A 19886-nucleotide genomic window follows, 5' to 3' on the forward strand; every position below is an offset into this window, starting at 1 on the left:
AAGGGGGCAGGCTTTGGTTTGAAAAGACACCAGAGAACACAGACTCACTATAAAAATTCCTCAGCAAAGCCAGGCTGAATGCTCAGTCGGGGATTTTATCAGGGCTGATAAGAAGCAAGCTCAACAGTTAAAAATGAAACAGAGAGCAGGGTAGGGTTTTCTCTAATGTCCCCAATGATATATATGGTAAAAAACATGAGGGTGCTTCCTCTCTGGTTCACTTTAAGGTGTGTGCACACCAACAAAGACTGTCGCCCACAGAGATGGAGACTCGATCCCTCAGGCAACAGTTCGGGGCTGAGTGCCATACTTGTTGCGATGAAGGGGGAAGGAGGAGCAATGGTGCAGTGCACAACGGGAATGGTGAGAAGGGTAAGAATACCCTAGACCAGTGATCTGCAAACTTGGCTTTCCAGCTGTAAAGGAACTAAAATTCCCACAATGCACTTGCCTTTATGAATCATGACCAAGGCTGTCAGACTCCCGCAATGCATTGTGGGACTTGTAGTTCCTTAAAGGGAAGGTCCAAGCAAAATAAAAAAATAAGTTTCACTTACCTGGGGCTTCTACCAGCCCCATGCAGCCATCCTGTGCCCTCACAGTCACTCACTGCTGCTCCAGTCCCCCGCCACCAGCTAGTTCTGCTTCTACCAGCCCCATGCAGCCATCCTGTGCCCTCGTAGTCACTCACTGCTGCTCCAGTCCCCCTCCGCCAGCTAGTTCTGATTCTACCAGCCCCATGCAGCCATCCTGTGCTCTCGTAGTCACTCACTGCTGCTCCAGTCCCCCACCGCCAGCTAGTTCTGCTTCTACCAGCCCCATGCAGCCATCCTGTGCCCTCGCAGTCACTCACTGCTGCTCCAGTCCCCCGCCACCAGCTAGTTCTGCTTCTACCAGCCCCATGCAGCCATCCTGTGCCCTCGTAGTCACTCACTGCTGCTCCAGTCCCCCGCCACCAGCTAGTTCTGCTTCTACCAGCCCCATGCAGCCATCCTGTGCCCTCGCAGTCACTCACTGCTGCTCCAGTCCCCCTCCGCCAGCTAGTTCTGCTTCTACCAGCCCCATGCAGCCATCCTGCGCCCTCACAGTCACTCACTGCTGCTCCAGTCCCCCACCGCCAGCTAGTTCTGCTTCTACCAGCCCCATGCAGCCATCCTGTGCCCTCGTAGTCACTCACTGCTGCTCCAGTCCCCCGCCACCAGCTAGTTCTGCTTCTACCAGCCCCATGCAGCCATCCTGTGCCCTCGTAGTCACTCACTGCTGCTCCAGTCCCCCGCTGCCAGCTAGTTCTGCTTCTACCAGCCCCATGCAGCCATCCTGTGCCCTCGTAGTCACTCACTGCTGCTCCAGTCCCCCGCTGCCAGCTAGTTCTGCTTCTACCAGCCCCATGCAGCCATCCTGTGCCCTCGTAGTCACTCACTGCTGCTCCAGTCCCCCGCCAGCAGCTAGTTCTGCTTCTACCAGCCCCATGCATCCATCCTGTGCCCTCGTAGTCACTCACTGCTGCTCCAGTCCCCCTCCGCCAGCTAGTTCTGCTTCTACCAGCCCCATGCAGCCATCCTGTGCCCTCGTAGTCACTCACTGCTGCTCCAGTCCCCCGCCGCCAGCTAGTTCTGCTTCTACCAGCCCCCTGCAGCCATCCTGTGCCCTCGCAGTCACTCACTGCTGCTCCAGTCCCCCGCCGCCAGCTAGTTCTGCTTCTACCAGCCCCATGCAGCCATCCCGTGCCCTCACAGTCACTCACTGCTGCTCCAGTCCCCCGCCACCAGCTAGTTCTGCTTCTACCAGCCCCATGCAGCCATCCCGTGCCCTCACAGTCACTCACTGCTGCTCCAGTCCCCCGCCGCCAGCTAGTTCTGCTTCTACCAGCCCCATGCAGCCATCCTGTGCCCTCGTAGTCACTCACTGCTGCTCCAGTCCCCCGCCACCAGCTAGTTCTGCTTCTACCAGCCCCATGCAGCCATCCTGTGCCCTCGTAGTCACTCACTGCTGCTCCAGTCCCCCGCCACCAGCTAGTTCTGCTTCTACCAGCCCCATGCAGCCATCCTGTGCCCTCGTAATCACTCACTGCTGCTCCAGTCCCCCGCCACCAGCTAGTTCTGCTTCTACCAGCCCCATGCAGCCATCCTGTGCCCTCGTAGTCACTCACTGCTGCTCCAGTCCCCCGCCGCCAGCTAGTTCTGCTTCTACCAGCCCCATGCAGCCATCCTGTGCCCTCATAGTCACTCACTGCTGCTCCAGTCCCCCTCCGCCAGCTAGTTCTGCTTCTACCAGCCCCATGCAGCCATCCTGTGCCCTCGTAGTCACTCACTGCTGCTCCAGTCCCCCTCCGCCAGCTAGTTCTGCTTCTACCAGCCCCATGCAGCCATCCTGTGCCCTCATAGTCACTCACTGCTGCTCCAGTCCCCCGCCGCCAGCTAGTTCTGCTTCTACCAGCCCCATGCAGCCATCCTGTGCCCTCGCAGTCACTCACTGCTGCTCCAGTCCCCCGCCGCCAGCTAGTTCTGCTTCTACCAGCCCCATGCAGCCATCCTGTGCCCTCGTAGTCACTCACTGCTGCTCCAGTCCCCCACCGCCAGCTAGTTCTGCTTCTAGCAGCGCCCTGCAGCCATCCTGTGCCCTTGTAGTCACTCGCTGCTGCTCCAGTCCCCCGCCGCCAGTTAGTTCTGCTTCTACCAGCCCCATGCAGCCATCCTGTGCCCTCGTAGTCACTCACTGCTGCTCCAGTCCCCCGCCGCCAGCTAGTTCTGCTTCTACCAGCCCCATGCAGCCATCCTGTGCCCTCGTAGTCACTCACTGCTGCTCTGGTCCCCTGCCACCAGCTAGTTCTGCTCTCTACCAGCCCCATGCAGCCATCCTGTGCCCTCGTAGTCACTCACTGCTGCTCCGGTCCCCCGCCGCCAGCTAGTTCTGCTTCTACCAGCCCCATGCAGCCATCCTGTGCCCTTGTAGTCACTCACTGCTGCTCCAGTCCCCCGCTGGCAGCTAGTTCTGCTTCTACCAGCCCCATGCAGCCATCCTGTGCCCTCATAGTCACTCACTGCTGCTCCAGTCCCCCTCCGCCAGCTAGTTCTGCTTCTACCAGCCCCATACAGCCATCCTGTGCCCTCGTAGTCACTCACTGCTGCTCCAGTCCCCCTCCACCAGCTAGTTCTGCTTCTACCAGCCCCATGCAGCCATCCTGTGCCCTCGTAGTCACTCACTGCTGCTCCAGTCCCCCTCCGCCAGCTAGTTCTGCTTCTATCAGCCCCATGCAGCCATCCTGTGCCCTCGTAGTCACTCACTGCTGCTCCAGTCCCCCACCGCCAGCTAGTTCTGCTTCTACCAGCCCCATGCAGCCATCCTGTGCCCTCGTAGTCACTCACTGCTGCTCCAGTCCCCCACCGCCAGCTAGTTCTGCTTCTACCAGCCCCATGCAGCCATCCTGTGCTCTCGTAGTCACTCACTGCTGCTCCAGTCCCCCTCCGCCAGCTAGTTCTGCTTCTACCAGCCCCATGCAGCCATCCTGTGCCCTCGTAGTCACTCACTGCTGCTCCAGTCCCCCACCGCCAGCTAGTTCTGCTTCTACCAGCCCCATGCAGCCATCCTGTGCTCTCGTAGTCACTCACTGCTGCTCCAGTCCCCCTCCGCCAGCTAGTTCTGCTTCTATCAGCCCCATGCAGCCATCCTGTGCCCTCGTAGTCACTCACTGCTGCTCCAGTCGCCTGCCGCCAGCTAGTTCTGCTTCTACCAGCCCCATGCAGCCATCCTGTGCCCTCGTAATCACTCACTGCTGCTCCAGTCCCCCGCCACCAGCTAGTTCTGCTTCTACCAGCCCCATGCAGCCATCCTGTGCCCTCGTAGTCACTCACTGCTGCTCCAGTCCCCCGCCGCCAGCTAGTTCTGCTTCTACCAGCCCCATGCAGCCATCCTGTGCCCTCATAGTCACTCACTGCTGCTCCAGTCCCCCTCCGCCAGCTAGTTCTGCTTCTACCAGCCCCATGCAGCCATCCTGTGCCCTCGTAGTCACTCACTGCTGCTCCAGTCCCCCTCCGCCAGCTAGTTCTGCTTCTACCAGCCCCATGCAGCCATCCTGTGCCCTCATAGTCACTCACTGCTGCTCCAGTCCCCCGCCGCCAGCTAGTTCTGCTTCTACCAGCCCCATGCAGCCATCCTGTGCCCTCGCAGTCACTCACTGCTGCTCCAGTCCCCCGCCGCCAGCTAGTTCTGCTTCTACCAGCCCCATGCAGCCATCCTGTGCCCTCGTAGTCACTCACTGCTGCTCCAGTCCCCCACCGCCAGCTAGTTCTGCTTCTAGCAGCGCCCTGCAGCCATCCTGTGCCCTTGTAGTCACTCGCTGCTGCTCCAGTCCCCCGCCGCCAGTTAGTTCTGCTTCTACCAGCCCCATGCAGCCATCCTGTGCCCTCGTAGTCACTCACTGCTGCTCCAGTCCCCCGCCGCCAGCTAGTTCTGCTTCTACCAGCCCCATGCAGCCATCCTGTGCCCTCGTAGTCACTCACTGCTGCTCTGGTCCCCTGCCACCAGCTAGTTCTGCTCTCTACCAGCCCCATGCAGCCATCCTGTGCCCTCGTAGTCACTCACTGCTGCTCCGGTCCCCCGCCGCCAGCTAGTTCTGCTTCTACCAGCCCCATGCAGCCATCCTGTGCCCTTGTAGTCACTCACTGCTGCTCCAGTCCCCCGCTGGCAGCTAGTTCTGCTTCTACCAGCCCCATGCAGCCATCCTGTGCCCTCATAGTCACTCACTGCTGCTCCAGTCCCCCTCCGCCAGCTAGTTCTGCTTCTACCAGCCCCATACAGCCATCCTGTGCCCTCGTAGTCACTCACTGCTGCTCCAGTCCCCCTCCACCAGCTAGTTCTGCTTCTACCAGCCCCATGCAGCCATCCTGTGCCCTCGTAGTCACTCACTGCTGCTCCAGTCCCCCTCCGCCAGCTAGTTCTGCTTCTATCAGCCCCATGCAGCCATCCTGTGCCCTCGTAGTCACTCACTGCTGCTCCAGTCCCCCACCGCCAGCTAGTTCTGCTTCTACCAGCCCCATGCAGCCATCCTGTGCCCTCGTAGTCACTCACTGCTGCTCCAGTCCCCCACCGCCAGCTAGTTCTGCTTCTACCAGCCCCATGCAGCCATCCTGTGCTCTCGTAGTCACTCACTGCTGCTCCAGTCCCCCTCCGCCAGCTAGTTCTGCTTCTACCAGCCCCATGCAGCCATCCTGTGCCCTCGTAGTCACTCACTGCTGCTCCAGTCCCCCACCGCCAGCTAGTTCTGCTTCTACCAGCCCCATGCAGCCATCCTGTGCTCTCGTAGTCACTCACTGCTGCTCCAGTCCCCCTCCGCCAGCTAGTTCTGCTTCTATCAGCCCCATGCAGCCATCCTGTGCCCTCGTAGTCACTCACTGCTGCTCCAGTCGCCTGCCGCCAGCTAGTTCTGCTTCTACCACCCCCATGCAGCCATCCTGTGCCCTCGTAGTCACTCACTGCTGCTCCAGTCCCCCGCCGCCAGCTAGTTCTGCTTCTACCAGCCCCATGTACCCACCCTGTGCCCTCGTAGTCACTCACTGCTGCTCCAGTCCCCCGCCGCCAGCTAGTTCTGCTTCTACCAGCCCCATGCAGCGATCCTGTGCCCTCGTAGTCACTCACTGCTGCTCCAGTCCCCCGCCGCCAGCTAGTTCTGCTTCTACCACCCCCATGCAGCCACCCTGTGCCCTCGTAGTCACTCACTGCTGCTCCAGTCCCCCGCCGCCAGCTAGTTCTGCTTCTACCAGCCCCATGTACCCACCCTGTGCCCTCGTAGTCACTCACTGCTGCTCCAGTCCCCCGCCGCCAGCTAGTTCTGCTTCTACCAGCCCCATGCAGCGATCCTGTGCCCTCGTAGTCACTCACTGCTGCTCCAGTCCCCCGCCACCAGCTAGTTCTGCTTCTACCAGCCCCATGTACCCACCCTGTGCCCTTGTAGTCACTCACTGCTGCTCCAGTCCCCCACCGCCAGCTAGTTCTGCTTCTACCAGCCCCCTGCAGCCATCCTGTGCCCTCGTAGTCACTCACTGCTGCTCCAGTCCCCCGCCACCAGCTAGTTCTGCTTCTACCAGCCCCATGCAGCCATCCTGTGCCCTCGCAGTCACTCACTGCTGCTCCAGTCCCCCGCCGCCAGCTAGTTCTGCTTCTACCAGCCACATGTACTCACCCTGTGCCCTCGTAGTCACTCACTGCTGCTCCAGTCCCCCGCCGCCAGCTAGTTCTGCTTCTACCAGCCCCATGCAGCGATCCTGTGCCCTTGTCGTCACTCACTGCTGCTCCAGTCCCCCGCCGCCAGCTAGTTCTGCTTCTACCAGCCCCATGCAGCCACCCTGTGCCCTCGTAGTCACTCACTGCTGCTCCAGTCCCCCGCCGCCAGCTAGTTCTGCTTCTACCAGCCCCATGTACCCACCCTGTGCCCTCGTAGTCACTCACTGCTGCTCCAGTCCCCCGCCGCCAGCTAGTTCTGCTTCTACCAGCCCCATGCAGCGATCCTGTGCCCTTGTAGTCACTCACTGCTGCTCCAGTCCCCCGCCACCAGCTAGTTCTGCTTCTACCAGCCCCATGCAGCCACCCTGTGCCCTCGTAGTCACTCACTGCTGCTCCAGTCCCCCGCCGCCAGCTAGTTCTGCTTCTACCAGCCCCATGCAGCCATCCTGTGCCCTCGTAGTCACTCACTGCTGCTCCAGTCCCCCGCCGCCAGCTAGTTCTGCTTCTACCAGCCCCATGCAGCCAGCCTGTGCCCTCGTAGTCACTCACTGCTGCTCCAGTCACCCGCTGGCAGCATGCCGACCTCGGAGGTCGGCGGGACGCATTGCGTACATTTTTACGCATTCCCACTAGTGCAGGAACATCAAAACATACATTTTTACGCGTTACTGGTTCAATGCGTACATTTTTATGCGTTGCATCACTAACGCGTAAAAATGTATGTGTTAATGTTCCTGCACTAGCGGGAATGCGTAAAAATGTACGCAATGCGGCCCGCCGACCTCTTAGGTCGGCAAGCTGCCAGCGGGGGACTGGAGCAGCAGTGAGTGACTACGAGGGCACAGGATGGCTGCATGGGGCTGGTAGAAGCAGAACTAGCTGCCAGCAGGGGACTGGAGCAGCAGTGAGTGACTACAAGGGCACAGGATCGCTGCATGGGGCTGGTAGAAGCCCCAGGTAAGTGAAACTCTTTTTTATTTTACTTGGACCTTCCCTTTAACAGCTGGAGAAAAAAGTTAGCAGATCACTGCCCTAGACTAAGACAACCCGGCACTCTGGATCTCTTGGCGACACATCACGGTGGCTATACACATGCTATATCAGGCTTGGGCAAAGTTTAGCCGCATTGTGCAGACCGCGGGCCGCATTCCTAAAATTCCTACCCCTTACCTCAACCTCGCTTACCCAAGTCCCACGTCACATCTCCATGGCAACAGGACATAACATTACGTGACGCCAGGGAGCCCCAGCATACCACACGCACGCTGCCAGGAGGGTAATACGCTGCCACGTCCTGACGTCACGTCCTGTTATGTCCTCTTGCCATGGAGATGCGACGCAGGAAATCAGTGAGCCAGGTGAGTTTCTAACCCCTCGGTGCCCCCTCGCAACTCTGCAGGGGGGGTGGGGGGGGAGGATCCGGCTGTCTGTCGGCGGGCCGGAGGAGCAGCGGACGCGGGACGTAGTTTGCCAAGCGCTGCACTAGAATCTCAGACACCCCAACCAGCCACCTCAGCCAACAATACTCTTGAAGGTGTACTGGATTTTAAGCCAATGGTGGGCTAGATTCCTTTTTAGATGTGTGCTGACCATTGTCCTTGATGACCCCTCGCCTGTTCCCTGTAACTCCCGCACCTCTCTGCAGATCCCCCTGAGCAGCGCAGAACTATACTGAAGTGTGCAGGCAGAGTTCTGAGTTGCGTCTGTGCAGAAAAAGAGAGGGAATGTGAATGAGCGCTTGCTTTCTCAGCGCTTGCGCGTAATGGAACTTGCACCTGCGCAGTTCCAATTCATGTGCCGTTGCTAGGGGGAGCTTCCTGGTTTTCATATACGACTGGAGGATTCTGTGAAATATGAAGACCTCTGGGGACTGGGAGTCGGGGGACCCAGGGTACAGCCGGGCTTTTACAAAGCTAATATTCCCCACCATGGGCTTCACTCATTTTATTTTGCCCCAGTTCAGGGGTACTTTAAAGTGAACCTCCAGACTAAAAATCTACTGGGCAGAACTGAAAAGGCTTGGTGTTTGTTTAAGCAGTTTCACACCATCAGAACTTTGTTTTTCTTACCAAAGCATCATTTTTAGCTGCATTTTTGGCTAAGCTCCACCCATCAAAGAAAACTGCCCAGGCTTTTTTTCCCTGATGCTGTGCAGAGCATGATGGGATTTCCTATGTTGTTCACGTTGCCTAGCAACTGGGAGAGGTGCTCAGGACACAAGATAGTTGGAACTGTGTCATGCTCCCTGTCACCTCCTTTCAACCACAAAGATGGCTGCCCTCATGAAATCACAAACATTTGCCTGTTCTTTTAAAACAGGGTGGGTAAGAGATTATATTACTATTCTAATTAACATAACTAATGTAACTTAATGACAGTATGAAGTTCCTCTAACTCTACTGATAACTAATTACAAGCCATGAAACTGAAGGAGAAAAACTACGGAGTATAGGGAATCCATTACAAAAAAAGGTCAACAGTAAAAGACTGAGCCATGAAACATAAAAAACACCAAACTAAAAAACAAACACCTTATTCACTTATTCAGACAAAACAAATGAAAACTATGGGATCCGATGAAAGTTTGCTTTCACACTGACAAATTACTAAAGTGTACCTGAGACGAATATTTGATAAGGATTTATACTAACCTGGGGCTTCCTCCAGCCCCCTGTAGTCTCCCCAGTGTCCGTCCAGTACCCTCTGCTCTCCCGCAGCCTGCCATAATAAGTCCTTCACTGAGCTAGTTGGGGCGTCTGCGCATACACGGCCCTGGCCTTGCACCCCCCATTTTGCTCGTGCGCAATTTGCTAAGACTGTAACCTGTGCTTGCTCAGATCACTCCCAGCCACGGGAGCGCGCACAACCGGGACAGAGCATGCGCAATGGCCTACAACCTAGCTGGATCACAGACTCCACTGCAGCAGAACAGAAGGGACAAACAAGGAGGGGCTAACGGACAACAGGAGGCAGAAGGATGCCTCCAATAAGTATAAATCCTTGTCATATTTCTCAAGTTTACTTTAAGGTACCAACAGGCCAGCCAGTATCTCACCTGCGGCAAGAAAGTTCCTTCCACACATCCTTTAATAATCAGGTTAGCATTGCTCATATTTATGGTGACGTTACCCAGTGTGGCAGCTCTACAGAGGCGCCCATGTGACATCGCAGGGCGGGACTTTATAAATTGCCTTCGGGGAGAGGAGTATCACTCTGATATGAGCCACGCCTCCACCCACGCTGCAGTATGGTGATGGGTGGAGAGCTACCTACTTCCCCTGCACAGCCTACATTCTTCCCCCTCAAAGGCCTAGTTCAGGCTCATGATTTTTTATTCAATAAATATTGCATGGGATATATCGATTATTAATAGACAAGGATCACACTTAAAGGGAACCTGAACTAAGAGGCATAAGCTGGCTGCAATTTCTTTTTAAACAATACTAGTTGCCTGGCTGTCCTGCTGATCTCTCTGGCTGCAGTAGTGTCTGAATCACACACCAGAAACAAGCATGCAGCTAATCTCATCAGATCTGACAGTAATGTCAGAAACGCCTGATCTGCTGCATGCTTGTTCAGGGGCTATGGCTAAAAGTATTAGAGGCAGAGGATCAGCAGGACAGCCAGGCAATCTGTATATTTTAAAAGGAAATAATCATGGCAGTCTCCATATACCTCCCACTTCAGGTGTCCTTTAAGCCATTCTTAGATTCCTAATTATTTTACTGCCTGAGATTCCAATCCGGACTTCTTGGGTAAAGTGACAGATGCAGTTTCGTTAGACAAAATAGAATGTGGACAGTCCATCAAAATTCCCGTTCATGCATGAATTTTCAGATGCAAGTTTTCAGAGCATGCATAAATTTGCATATAAACATACATTTTAATCCGATAAAGGTGTGGAAAGAGAAGGAACCCTGCCTTAGAACTGCTGGACAGGCCTGACTCCCCCATACCGGTTTCAGCTATTTTTCTGAATGAGTCAGGCTTGCCCATACTGCCAGGGAGGCTAGAATACTTTAGTATAATACAAAAATGGGGGATTGGAGTGAAGCAGGGGAGGAGTAAACAGCTGCCTGGGAGAGGAAACTGCACATGTGCAGAAGTCATTGCTAGTCACATGACGCGCTTACCGTTCTGGAGGTGGGAGGAGCTGAAGGACTGGTTAAGGACATGATCTCCTGGATGGCTAGTCGCAGCTTTAGTCTGTGCAGCGGGTTACTGATACCGATCTCTCTCTGGATCTCAGTGTCTGACAGCGCAGACATGATGGCCCCGCTTTTCACATTGGCTCGACAGGCGGCCACGTACCAGGCGGGCATCCCGACCCAGAGCTGGAGGGAGGAAAGGATGGCGGTTACCATGTGCTTCCTGATCAAAGAGAATGTCACCGAGGGCAAGGAGGCCACTTACCTCCAACCATACCACCACCGTAGGGCCATCCCATTGTGCAAAGGGCAAGCCTAGTCTCCGAGCCTCCTCCAGCAGCTCGTGCCTGTAAAATAAAACCAACCTTTATTAGGAGATCACTACTTCTAGTTCCAATCCCATATCACATGTGTCTCACGTGGACAGAGTGCAGTTTGTATTTCTCAGGTATACTGTATATACTCGCATGTAAGCTGGCCCTTGTATAAGCTGAGGTACCCACTTTTCCCTCAGAATCCAGGAAAAAGTTCTTAACCCACGTATAAGCCCAATATAGCCCAGCCCACAGTAGCCAGATAATCCCCCAGTACAGGTCAGTCCCCTCCCCATAGCCAGATGTGCCCCAAGATCATACAGCTGTGTCTCAAGAAGCCACTAGATGGCGTCACATATATGAGACAAAGCGATTGCCACACAGGAAGAATCCCCGATCATTACACTGCTGACAATGCTTGCACGCTCCGCTCCACAAGCCAGGGGACACAGGTAGTCCTGAGCAGCACACACTGCACACCATGTTGCAGGGGGTGGGGGGACACAGCAGGGAGTCAGGGGACACAGGTAGTCTTGAGCAGCGCACTCTGCACACCATGTTGCAGGGGATGGGGGGGATTGGACAAAACCAGGAGCCAGCTGGAGAGAGCAGGATCACTAGTGCACAATCCTTACGCTCCTCTGCCAGTAACAGAACCTGCTCCACCATACATTCTGCTCCACTGACTCGCATATAAGGCCGAGGGGGTAACTTAAGCACATTTCTTATGCTGAAAAATTAGGCTTATACACAAGTATATACAGTAAATAATGCTTTTTCAGTCCACAGGCATAGGCACACCTCAGAAGAAACAAGTGACAGGCTGAAAGTTGGCGACATAAAGGTCATATTACTAAGAGCACAGGAAATATGGAGAAAAACACAGGAAGGAAGTAACCCCACCCAATGACACATGTCAACACACGAGACTTGGGTCGGTTAGGATTTTGCTGAAAACCAGAACCAACAGAACTATCTGCCATAGAGAGCATGCATGAACATTCCAATGCTAGAACGCTGCTCACCATGACATCACTGCCAATGGTGAAGTTCAGGGCTGCGGAGTCTGTTCAAAAATCATCCGACTCCAACTCCTCAGTATATGAAACCACCGACTCCAGGTACCCAAAATTACTCCGACTGACTCCTTAGACTAATACTTGCCAGGGCTGTAGAGTTGGTATAAAAATGATTTGACTCAAACGCCTCATTTTTATGAAACCCCTGATTTTAACTCCAGGTACCCAAAATTGCTCAGACTGACTCCACAGCCCTGGTGTAGTCAAGTGATTACCTCCACATTGAAACTGGGGAATGTACACAGCACTGAAAGCTCAAATCACAAGTTATTTACCCCACTTTCCCTTTCTGTATCCACCAAAAGTGGACCACGCTACTACTCTCCGATATTAGCCCGACTTTCTGGCCACGTGCTTCAAAATATGACCAGAAATGAAGGAACAAATGGGCGAATCTGCCCTCCTCCTTCCTGCGATTCCAGCCATTAAAGCCATGCTCCGCCCCCATTCATAAAATAAGATGAGCAGAGGAGTGGCTCACGCAAACACGCCCCTTTCCCAAAAGGAACAAAGGGAAGGTGAGTAATTGTCGCCACAAGCTCCGCCCCATTTCTTAGAAGGCAGTGTGGGGGGGCCAGACCATTGTGAAGTCTCAGCAGCCCATGCCTCCAAGAGACTACAGAAAACAAGCTGGAAGAGGCTGAATTACATTAATAACAATCAGAGGGTTTTAGGGTGAAGGTTTTGTTTACTTTTCGGGGTAAAAAACAAAACAAAACAAAAAACTACCTTCCCACCACCTTTAACATATTCCGCTAAAAATCCCAGAAATACTATTATTCATGACTCTTTTGATAATCAAATCCATTCAATAAGGATGATTAAGCAAGAGAAGTGCAAAGAGCAAACATGAGAGGCTTTCTAAAGAAACCAATCAGAATATTTGTTTCTTCTAACTGCTGAAATCTGATTGGCTGCACCTGACATAAGCAATTAAGACTCCATGGCCAAAGGGCTCGTTTGATGTGCAGTGCTGTCATTTATGATGCGATCTGCACCCACAGTGCAGGGCGTTTCCCATGCCTAGCCATTGAACGCACCCTGGAAAATTGTAGAAGACCACTCGAACAATTGCATGTCGGGAATTACTGTATTGTGTGATTTTATTCTATAAAAGCTGCAGCATACGCAGACAAAGCAGGGCTGTGGAATCCGAGCAATGCTGGCTACCTGGAGTCAGAGTTGGAGGTGTGATTTTTGCACCAACTCCACAGCCCTGGTAAGTATTAGACGAAGGAGTCGGAGCCATTTTGGGAACCTGGAGTTGGAGGTTTCATAAACCTTAAATGGAATTATTGGAACCACTCATATGCAAGAGTATGCTGGGATTTTTTATTAATGTCCGCACAGAAGCTGCAATCGAAAATGACATTCCAGAGGTCCCAACTGATTTCAGGCCTTCAATTGCACAACTATATCGTTGTTATTCTTACAATGTATAATCTATAACTTCGCAGCCACACGTAATACAAGGTTTTGAAGAATATCATGTGTCCATTATAGTAAATCCATCAGCTCAGAAGAAGTATATTGTAGCACCATCACACTGCTAGATATGCCCAGAGACAGAAGTTCCACCAGCTGCAGAGAAGATTGAGACTCAGCACCCCACACACCTACCACCAGAGTCTCGTACAGACCAACGATCGCATGCAATAAGAAAGGAAGAATCACCCAGATCACAGCAAGTCGTCATACTCACCCCGATATAATGCTAAGGGAAGGCAAGCAAGAAAACACAAACAGAGCCAAACTCATAATCCTGCCCATCAGGTCAGCCATCAACAATAATGCTAAACAACTGGGTCACGGCCATTTGCTGGTTCCTTAAAGGGAACCTTAAAGTAATTAAAACAAAAAAAAAAGACTTACTTGGGGCTTCTACCAGCCCCCTGCAGCCACCCTGTGCCCACGCTGTCCTGGTCCGATCCTCCAGCCCCCTACAGCCGCCCTGTGCCCACGCTGTCCTGTACCGATCCTCCAGCCCCCTGCAGCCGCCCTGTGCCCACGCTGTCCTGTACCGATCCTCCTGCCCCCTGCAGCCACCCTGTGCCCGCGCTGTCCTGGACCAATCTTCCAGCCCCCTACAGCCGCCCTGTGCCCGCGCTGTCCTGGACCGATCCTCCTGCCCCCTGCAGCCGCCCTGTGCCCACGCTGTCCTGGTTTGATCCTCCAGCCCCCTACAGCCGCCCTGTGCCCTTGCTGTCCTGGTTCGATCCTCCAGCCCCCTACAGCCGCCCTGTGCCCTTGCTGTCCTGGTTCGATCCTCCAGCCCCCTACAGCCGCCCTGTGCCCACGCTGTCCTGGACCGATCCTCCAGCCCCCTACAGCCACCCTGTGCCCGCGCTGTCCTGGACCGATCCTCCAGCCCCCTACAGCCGCCCTGTGCCCGCGCTGTCCTGGACCGATGCTCCAGCCCCCTGCAGCCGCCCTGTGCCCGCGCTGTCCTGGTTCGATCCTCCAGCCCCCTACAGCCGCCCTGTGCCCACGCTGTCCTGGACCGATCCTCCAGCCCCCTGCAGCCGCCCTGTGCCCACGCTGTCCTGGTCCGATCCTCCAGCCCCCTACAGCCGCCCTGTGCCCGCGCTGTCCTGGTCTGATCCTCCAGCCCCCTGCAGCCGCCCTGTGCCCGCGCTGTCCTGTTACGATCCTCCAGCCCCCTGCAGCCGCCCTGTGCCCACGCTGTCCTGGTCCGATCCTCCAGCCCCCTACAGCCGCCCTGTGCCCACGCTGTCCTGGTCTGATCCTCCAGCCGCCCTGTGCCCGCGCTGTCCTGGACCGATCCTCCAGCCCCCTACAGCCGCCCTGTGCCCGTGGTTACGCAGGACGCTGGCGCAGTACAATCGAGGGCGGCTGCAGGGGGCTGGTAGAAGCCCCAGGTAAGTTGATCCTTTTTTTTTACTTTAGTTTCCCTGTAAAGGATCAGGATTGTAAAAAATTTAAAATAAAATACAGGCATAGGCATACATAGAGAACATCCACCTGTCCCAGAATGAATCTCACTATAAATGTATTTTTTTCCCTTTGTCGTGGTCGCTTATAGTACCTAGTATTAATATGACAGGGTTTGAACCACTCCATTTTTTCATGGTAGATTCTAAAAAAGGAACTCCGACCAAGAATTGAACTTCATCCAAATCAGTAGCTGAGACCCCCTTTCCCATGAGAAATCTATTCATTTTCACAAACAGATCCTCAGGGGGGCTCTGTATGGCTGATATTGTGGTGAAACCCCTCCCACAGTGTGATGTCAGGACCATGGTCCTGACAGTTTCCAGTCTGTGAACCTTGTTGCATTGTGGGAAATAACAGCTTTTTCCAAATGCCAAGCAAGCAGTATTACAAGACACCCTCATGTCAGTATTGCGTTATTTGTTTCTCCAAGCAGGACAGTGCAGCGGGAGGGAGAGAGCTTCTGACACGTTGTTCTTGCCGCATACAGCCCATCATCCAACTCTACTCCTAGCTCTCCTTATGTTCTGATAAGGTGACTGATGTTTTTTCTTTCTTTTTTTTCTTTTACTACCACTAATACGTGTCATTACTAAGTCCCTTCTGCCTATTAAAGGTGTTCAGAAGAAAAGTAAAACTTTCATAGTGTTCCTTTAATGACATTTATATTTGTAAAAAAAAAAAAATCTCTGTACCTCCTTATGATGCGGTCCATGTATACTGTATAAGCTGTTATGACATTCTGTCAGTCTACAGGGATAGAGTCTGCAGAAGGCATATTAGCTGAAAGCTTACTGTTTTTCTGTCCTATTAGTCAGCTAGGAGCTCTGAGTTGGTGACTTGGATTTTGGAAGGCATTTCTGCATAAAATGATAGCCGCCGTTGTCCAAATCTTACACTTCAATAGACATTGGGGTGAAATAAAACATGGTAAGCTCTGTATAAGTGAGCAAGTAAGCCGCTGGGAGCCATTACCGCACAACAGAGACACAAATATCACTGTCTTACAGGCGCTGTTGCCGCAGTTCTGACCTATGATTACAGCTGCTATAAAATAAATATTTGGCCGGAATCAAAACGAGTCTCAGAAGCATTTGGGCACTTCTACCAGAGTGACAGCAAAACATGGAATATTTCTTATATTACACTAAAGACTACTACTACTACTACTACTACAAATAATAATAATATTAATAATAATAATCATCAGCACGCTGAATCTGATCTGGAGAGTTGTATGAGAATCTGACTGAAGGTCGTCATTTAACGATACAATCTCGTGGATGATCAATTGTTTCCAATCACTGCGGTAATCAATCAGAAAGGATTGGTCGCCACCATTAATGACCGAATACACACGAGTTTTGGACCGGTAGTATGCACGACCCATCGTTTCTGATCAATCCCCATGGTGATCGGAAACTATCCATCATCTGCAGGATTGTATGGTTTATGGCCATCTTGAGGACTCAACTACTGACTATGTGGACTCAACAACACTCAGTAGCGCTCATTAAAGGGGCACTGTGGTGAAAATTAGGCTACTGGGATAACCCTGGTAGCATGCACCTAAAAGGTAGCATCAGATATTATTAAGATCACCTTCCTGGATGGATGACATCAGGACAGGTGGTCACTTAGGTTTAATGACGTGTCCTCCCCCCACTGGCTCACGTGTCCTCTCCCCCTGCTAAAAGCTCTATCTGCCTCAGCCAGTGCTGGGATGTGCTGGTGAGATCGGAGGTAAATAGGCAGCTCAAGTTACTTGTGGAGACTGAATTTTATACTCCCCACTTGCAGCAGGCTAGCTGACTTAGAGTGAACACACTCGTCTTCAGAGCAGAAAGTTAGCTGTGATGAGGGACTGGAGTGAATGTACAGGTCTCTAAGTGTCAGTGAGTCTTACTTTTTCTGTAGTTTTCGGTTCTTCTCCGTTGGTCCTCCCAGCTTGGCGAGGCCGAGCGATTCCTGGGACGAGCTCTCAAACTCAGGAATTCCGCCTGCACATCAAAACAGGTCAAAGTTAGCGGCACACAAAGACTAGTCTGCATTTAGATTGCACAGTAGTGATGTAACAAGTAACTACTTCATGTGACCTCAACAGTGATGTAACAAGTGGCATAGTAGTCACATGACCTCAATAGTGATGTAGCAAGCGGTGCAGTAGTCATGTGACCTCAATAGTGTCACCCACTACAACCACATGGCCAAATAACACTCCTTACACTACAGCTATTACCAAGCCTGAGTGTGCAAACCAGACATCTGGCCATGGCAAAGGTCCTGACCTAGGTTGAACAGGGAGTAGTGCCTCCTAGTTCCATGCCTTTACATGGCCCGTTGCTGTCTGTATTCTGGCAACGCCTGCGGGAGGCAGACACGCACGCATATCAGAAGGGCATAGACTGCACTGTCTGAGGTTCACGCTGCATGAGTTCTGTACCTGTGCGGTGCGCGAACGCATGCTGCATGCATTTTTTAGCAAAACGCACGGCTGACCCATTCCCTACAGTGAATGGGATCAGCCACGCAACGCATACAAACACACATGGCGTGAGGTCGTGAAGGAACACCATCGATTAGAGCGGTATAAAACCGACATAATATTCAATAAAAACAGGTTTTCCTACTTTTTATATGCTGTACGGTTATCATATTTGCTTTTGTGCATAAATAGTATTATTCATTTAGAATTTACAAGTTCCCAAAGTACACTTTTTGCTCTGAGAGCCGACATTGCATTTTATTCATAACTGCTTCTGCTTTTTTTTCATCTTGAAATATAAGCAGAAATGCTTTTTGAGTGTGTGTCTGTGTTCAGGAGACTCTGCAGTGTCAGAGAAGTGTTTGTTTACATTCCTCACTTGATACAATTAAATACAAGATAACATTATCTCCAGTTTCGGATGCGCCCAGCTTTCCCGGAATTGAGCTTTTAAGGCCTGTTTTTAACCCTTTGAATGCTGTTCTAGTAAAAAAAAATGCTGGTATTATATAATATGCTGTAAATAATGTTTTAGAGCAAAGAAGAAATGCTGTGTTTCATTCCGCTTTAACATGTTTTTGTCAGTTGAGATGGGAATAGTTTGGGAAGTGCTGTTAAGTACAGGTGTATACATTTCAATGCTCATCTTTTTGTTTACGGTTATCAAATTCCTTCCACATTTCAGTGTTGCCAAATCTGACGAGCCAGAGAACCAAGAAAGGAAGGGGGATTCCCTCACACTACATCTGTTAACCATGTGCGTGTGTGAGAAAGCTCTTAGCAGCTGCCGGTCTCTGAAAGCTGTCTGCAGAAAGCAGAGGAAATGTATCGGATGTGCAACATAAACATTTGTAATAGCGCGTGAAACCTAACACCAGAGGCATTTCATATAACTCTGCTTCAGTATGACACTGTTCTTAGCATGTCAGACTGCAGAGATACATACCTTTGTAAATGAGACATTCCAAACGTGGCTAAAATCTGCACACAATAAATTACAGCTTTTGCCTCTGATATTTAACATAAAAAGTAGGAAAATGTTTACACAGCTACTTAGACATTATTTGTACATTGTCATTTTAGAACACTTGGGGCTTGATTCACTAAGACAAATGGCATGCATTATCCTAGTTAACATGCCTTATCAGAAATAACATGCCTTATCAAAGTTAACACGCCTTATTAGAGTAGCATAGCGAGTGCTACGAACTTATGCCTGCTAATTGGCAATGACGAGAGCTCCACTCATCCTGTCCTAAGCCCCTGCGGGTTCGTAGCGCTCGCTATGCTACTCTGATAAGGAGTGTTAACTTTATTTAGGCGTGTTATTTCTGATAACAATACAATACCATTACCCACAAGCTGCAGGTCCTGTAAGATCAACTGTCTGCCTCATTTCTGGGCCTTGGAACTAGTGCTTCTCAATGGAACTGATTCTAGTGGTGCGCATACATGGTACAATGTTTTCATTTTTTTTCAATTAGATAATTTAATTCAATTATTCCATTAGATCGAATATAAAGATTTTTGCAACATGTCCGATCGGATTTTTATTGATAAAACGGGATAATGGTTTGTTTTTCTTGGTAGAAAAAGATTATTTTTGACTTTCATTCGATTTGATCGTTTTGGTAAAAAACACTGGAAAAATCAAACGTTTTTATTGTACTGTATATGGGCACCAAAACACTGACTGCCTTATGCTCATATTTCATGTTTAGAGGTTTTTTTTTTATAATATTAATCTGAGCATTTGACATAACATGACTTACATGTACTTGGCATTTTTATACTGTTTTCTCAGGTATCTTTGCAGTTTGTCAGATGCTGGGGAGATGCCATTCATTAAATTGCTGCATAGGTCAACTCATTGCAGATGTCTGTCAAATGTTTAATTGCCTGAAAAAATGTTTTACGGGGCTGACCATAGGTTTTCTGAAGGTCAGATGATCGCTAGGAAGAAACACACACACACCCACTGTACACCACACACACGCTACACATAAACACACAAACACCGTACACACAATCACACACTACACACGCTACACATATACATACACACACCGTACACACACACACCGTACACACACACACACACACACACCCCGTACACATCGTACACACACATTCCGTACACACAATCACACACTACACTGCATACACACACACACACACACCGTACACACAATCACACACTATACACACACTACACACACATATACATACACACCACACCGTACACACTACACTGCACACACACACCACAGCGTATACAATCACACATTACACTGCGCGCACGCACACACACACACTACACATATACATACACACCACAGCGTACACACAATCACACACTACACTGCGCACACACACTACACATATACGTACACACACACACACACACACACACACACACACACACACACACACACACACACACACACACACACACACACACACACACACACACACACACACACACACACAGTACAGTACTCACACTATACACACACACACACACACACACACAGTACAGTACAGTACAGTACTCACACTATATATATATATATACACACACACACACATACACACACCACACCGTACACACAATCACAGCACACACACTACACATATACATACACACCACACAGGGCCGGCGCTACCAAAGAGCCTGTAGGGGCCCCTA

At 51.5% G+C, this 19886-nt stretch overlaps 1 protein-coding gene across 9 annotated transcripts in view; it reads right to left on the minus strand.

The window, feature by feature from the left end:
• PPFIA1 (PTPRF interacting protein alpha 1) overlaps positions 1 to 19886 on the minus strand; it is a 266952-nt gene that overhangs the window by 43277 nt on the left and 203789 nt on the right. For all 9 annotated transcript variants that reach the window (XM_068260407.1, XM_068260411.1, XM_068260409.1 and 6 more), the window contains 3 exons: positions 16619 to 16712; positions 10633 to 10714; positions 10353 to 10553 (listed from right to left, as the gene is read on the minus strand). In XM_068260407.1, the coding sequence (XP_068116508.1) occupies positions 10353 to 10553; positions 10633 to 10714; positions 16619 to 16712 (377 nt within the window). The remainder of the gene's footprint in view (positions 1 to 10352; positions 10554 to 10632; positions 10715 to 16618; positions 16713 to 19886) is intronic.

This window comes from Hyperolius riggenbachi, chromosome 11, assembly GCF_040937935.1.
Source record: "Hyperolius riggenbachi isolate aHypRig1 chromosome 11, aHypRig1.pri, whole genome shotgun sequence".
In the NCBI taxonomy this organism is placed as follows: Eukaryota; Metazoa; Chordata; class Amphibia; order Anura; family Hyperoliidae; genus Hyperolius; species Hyperolius riggenbachi.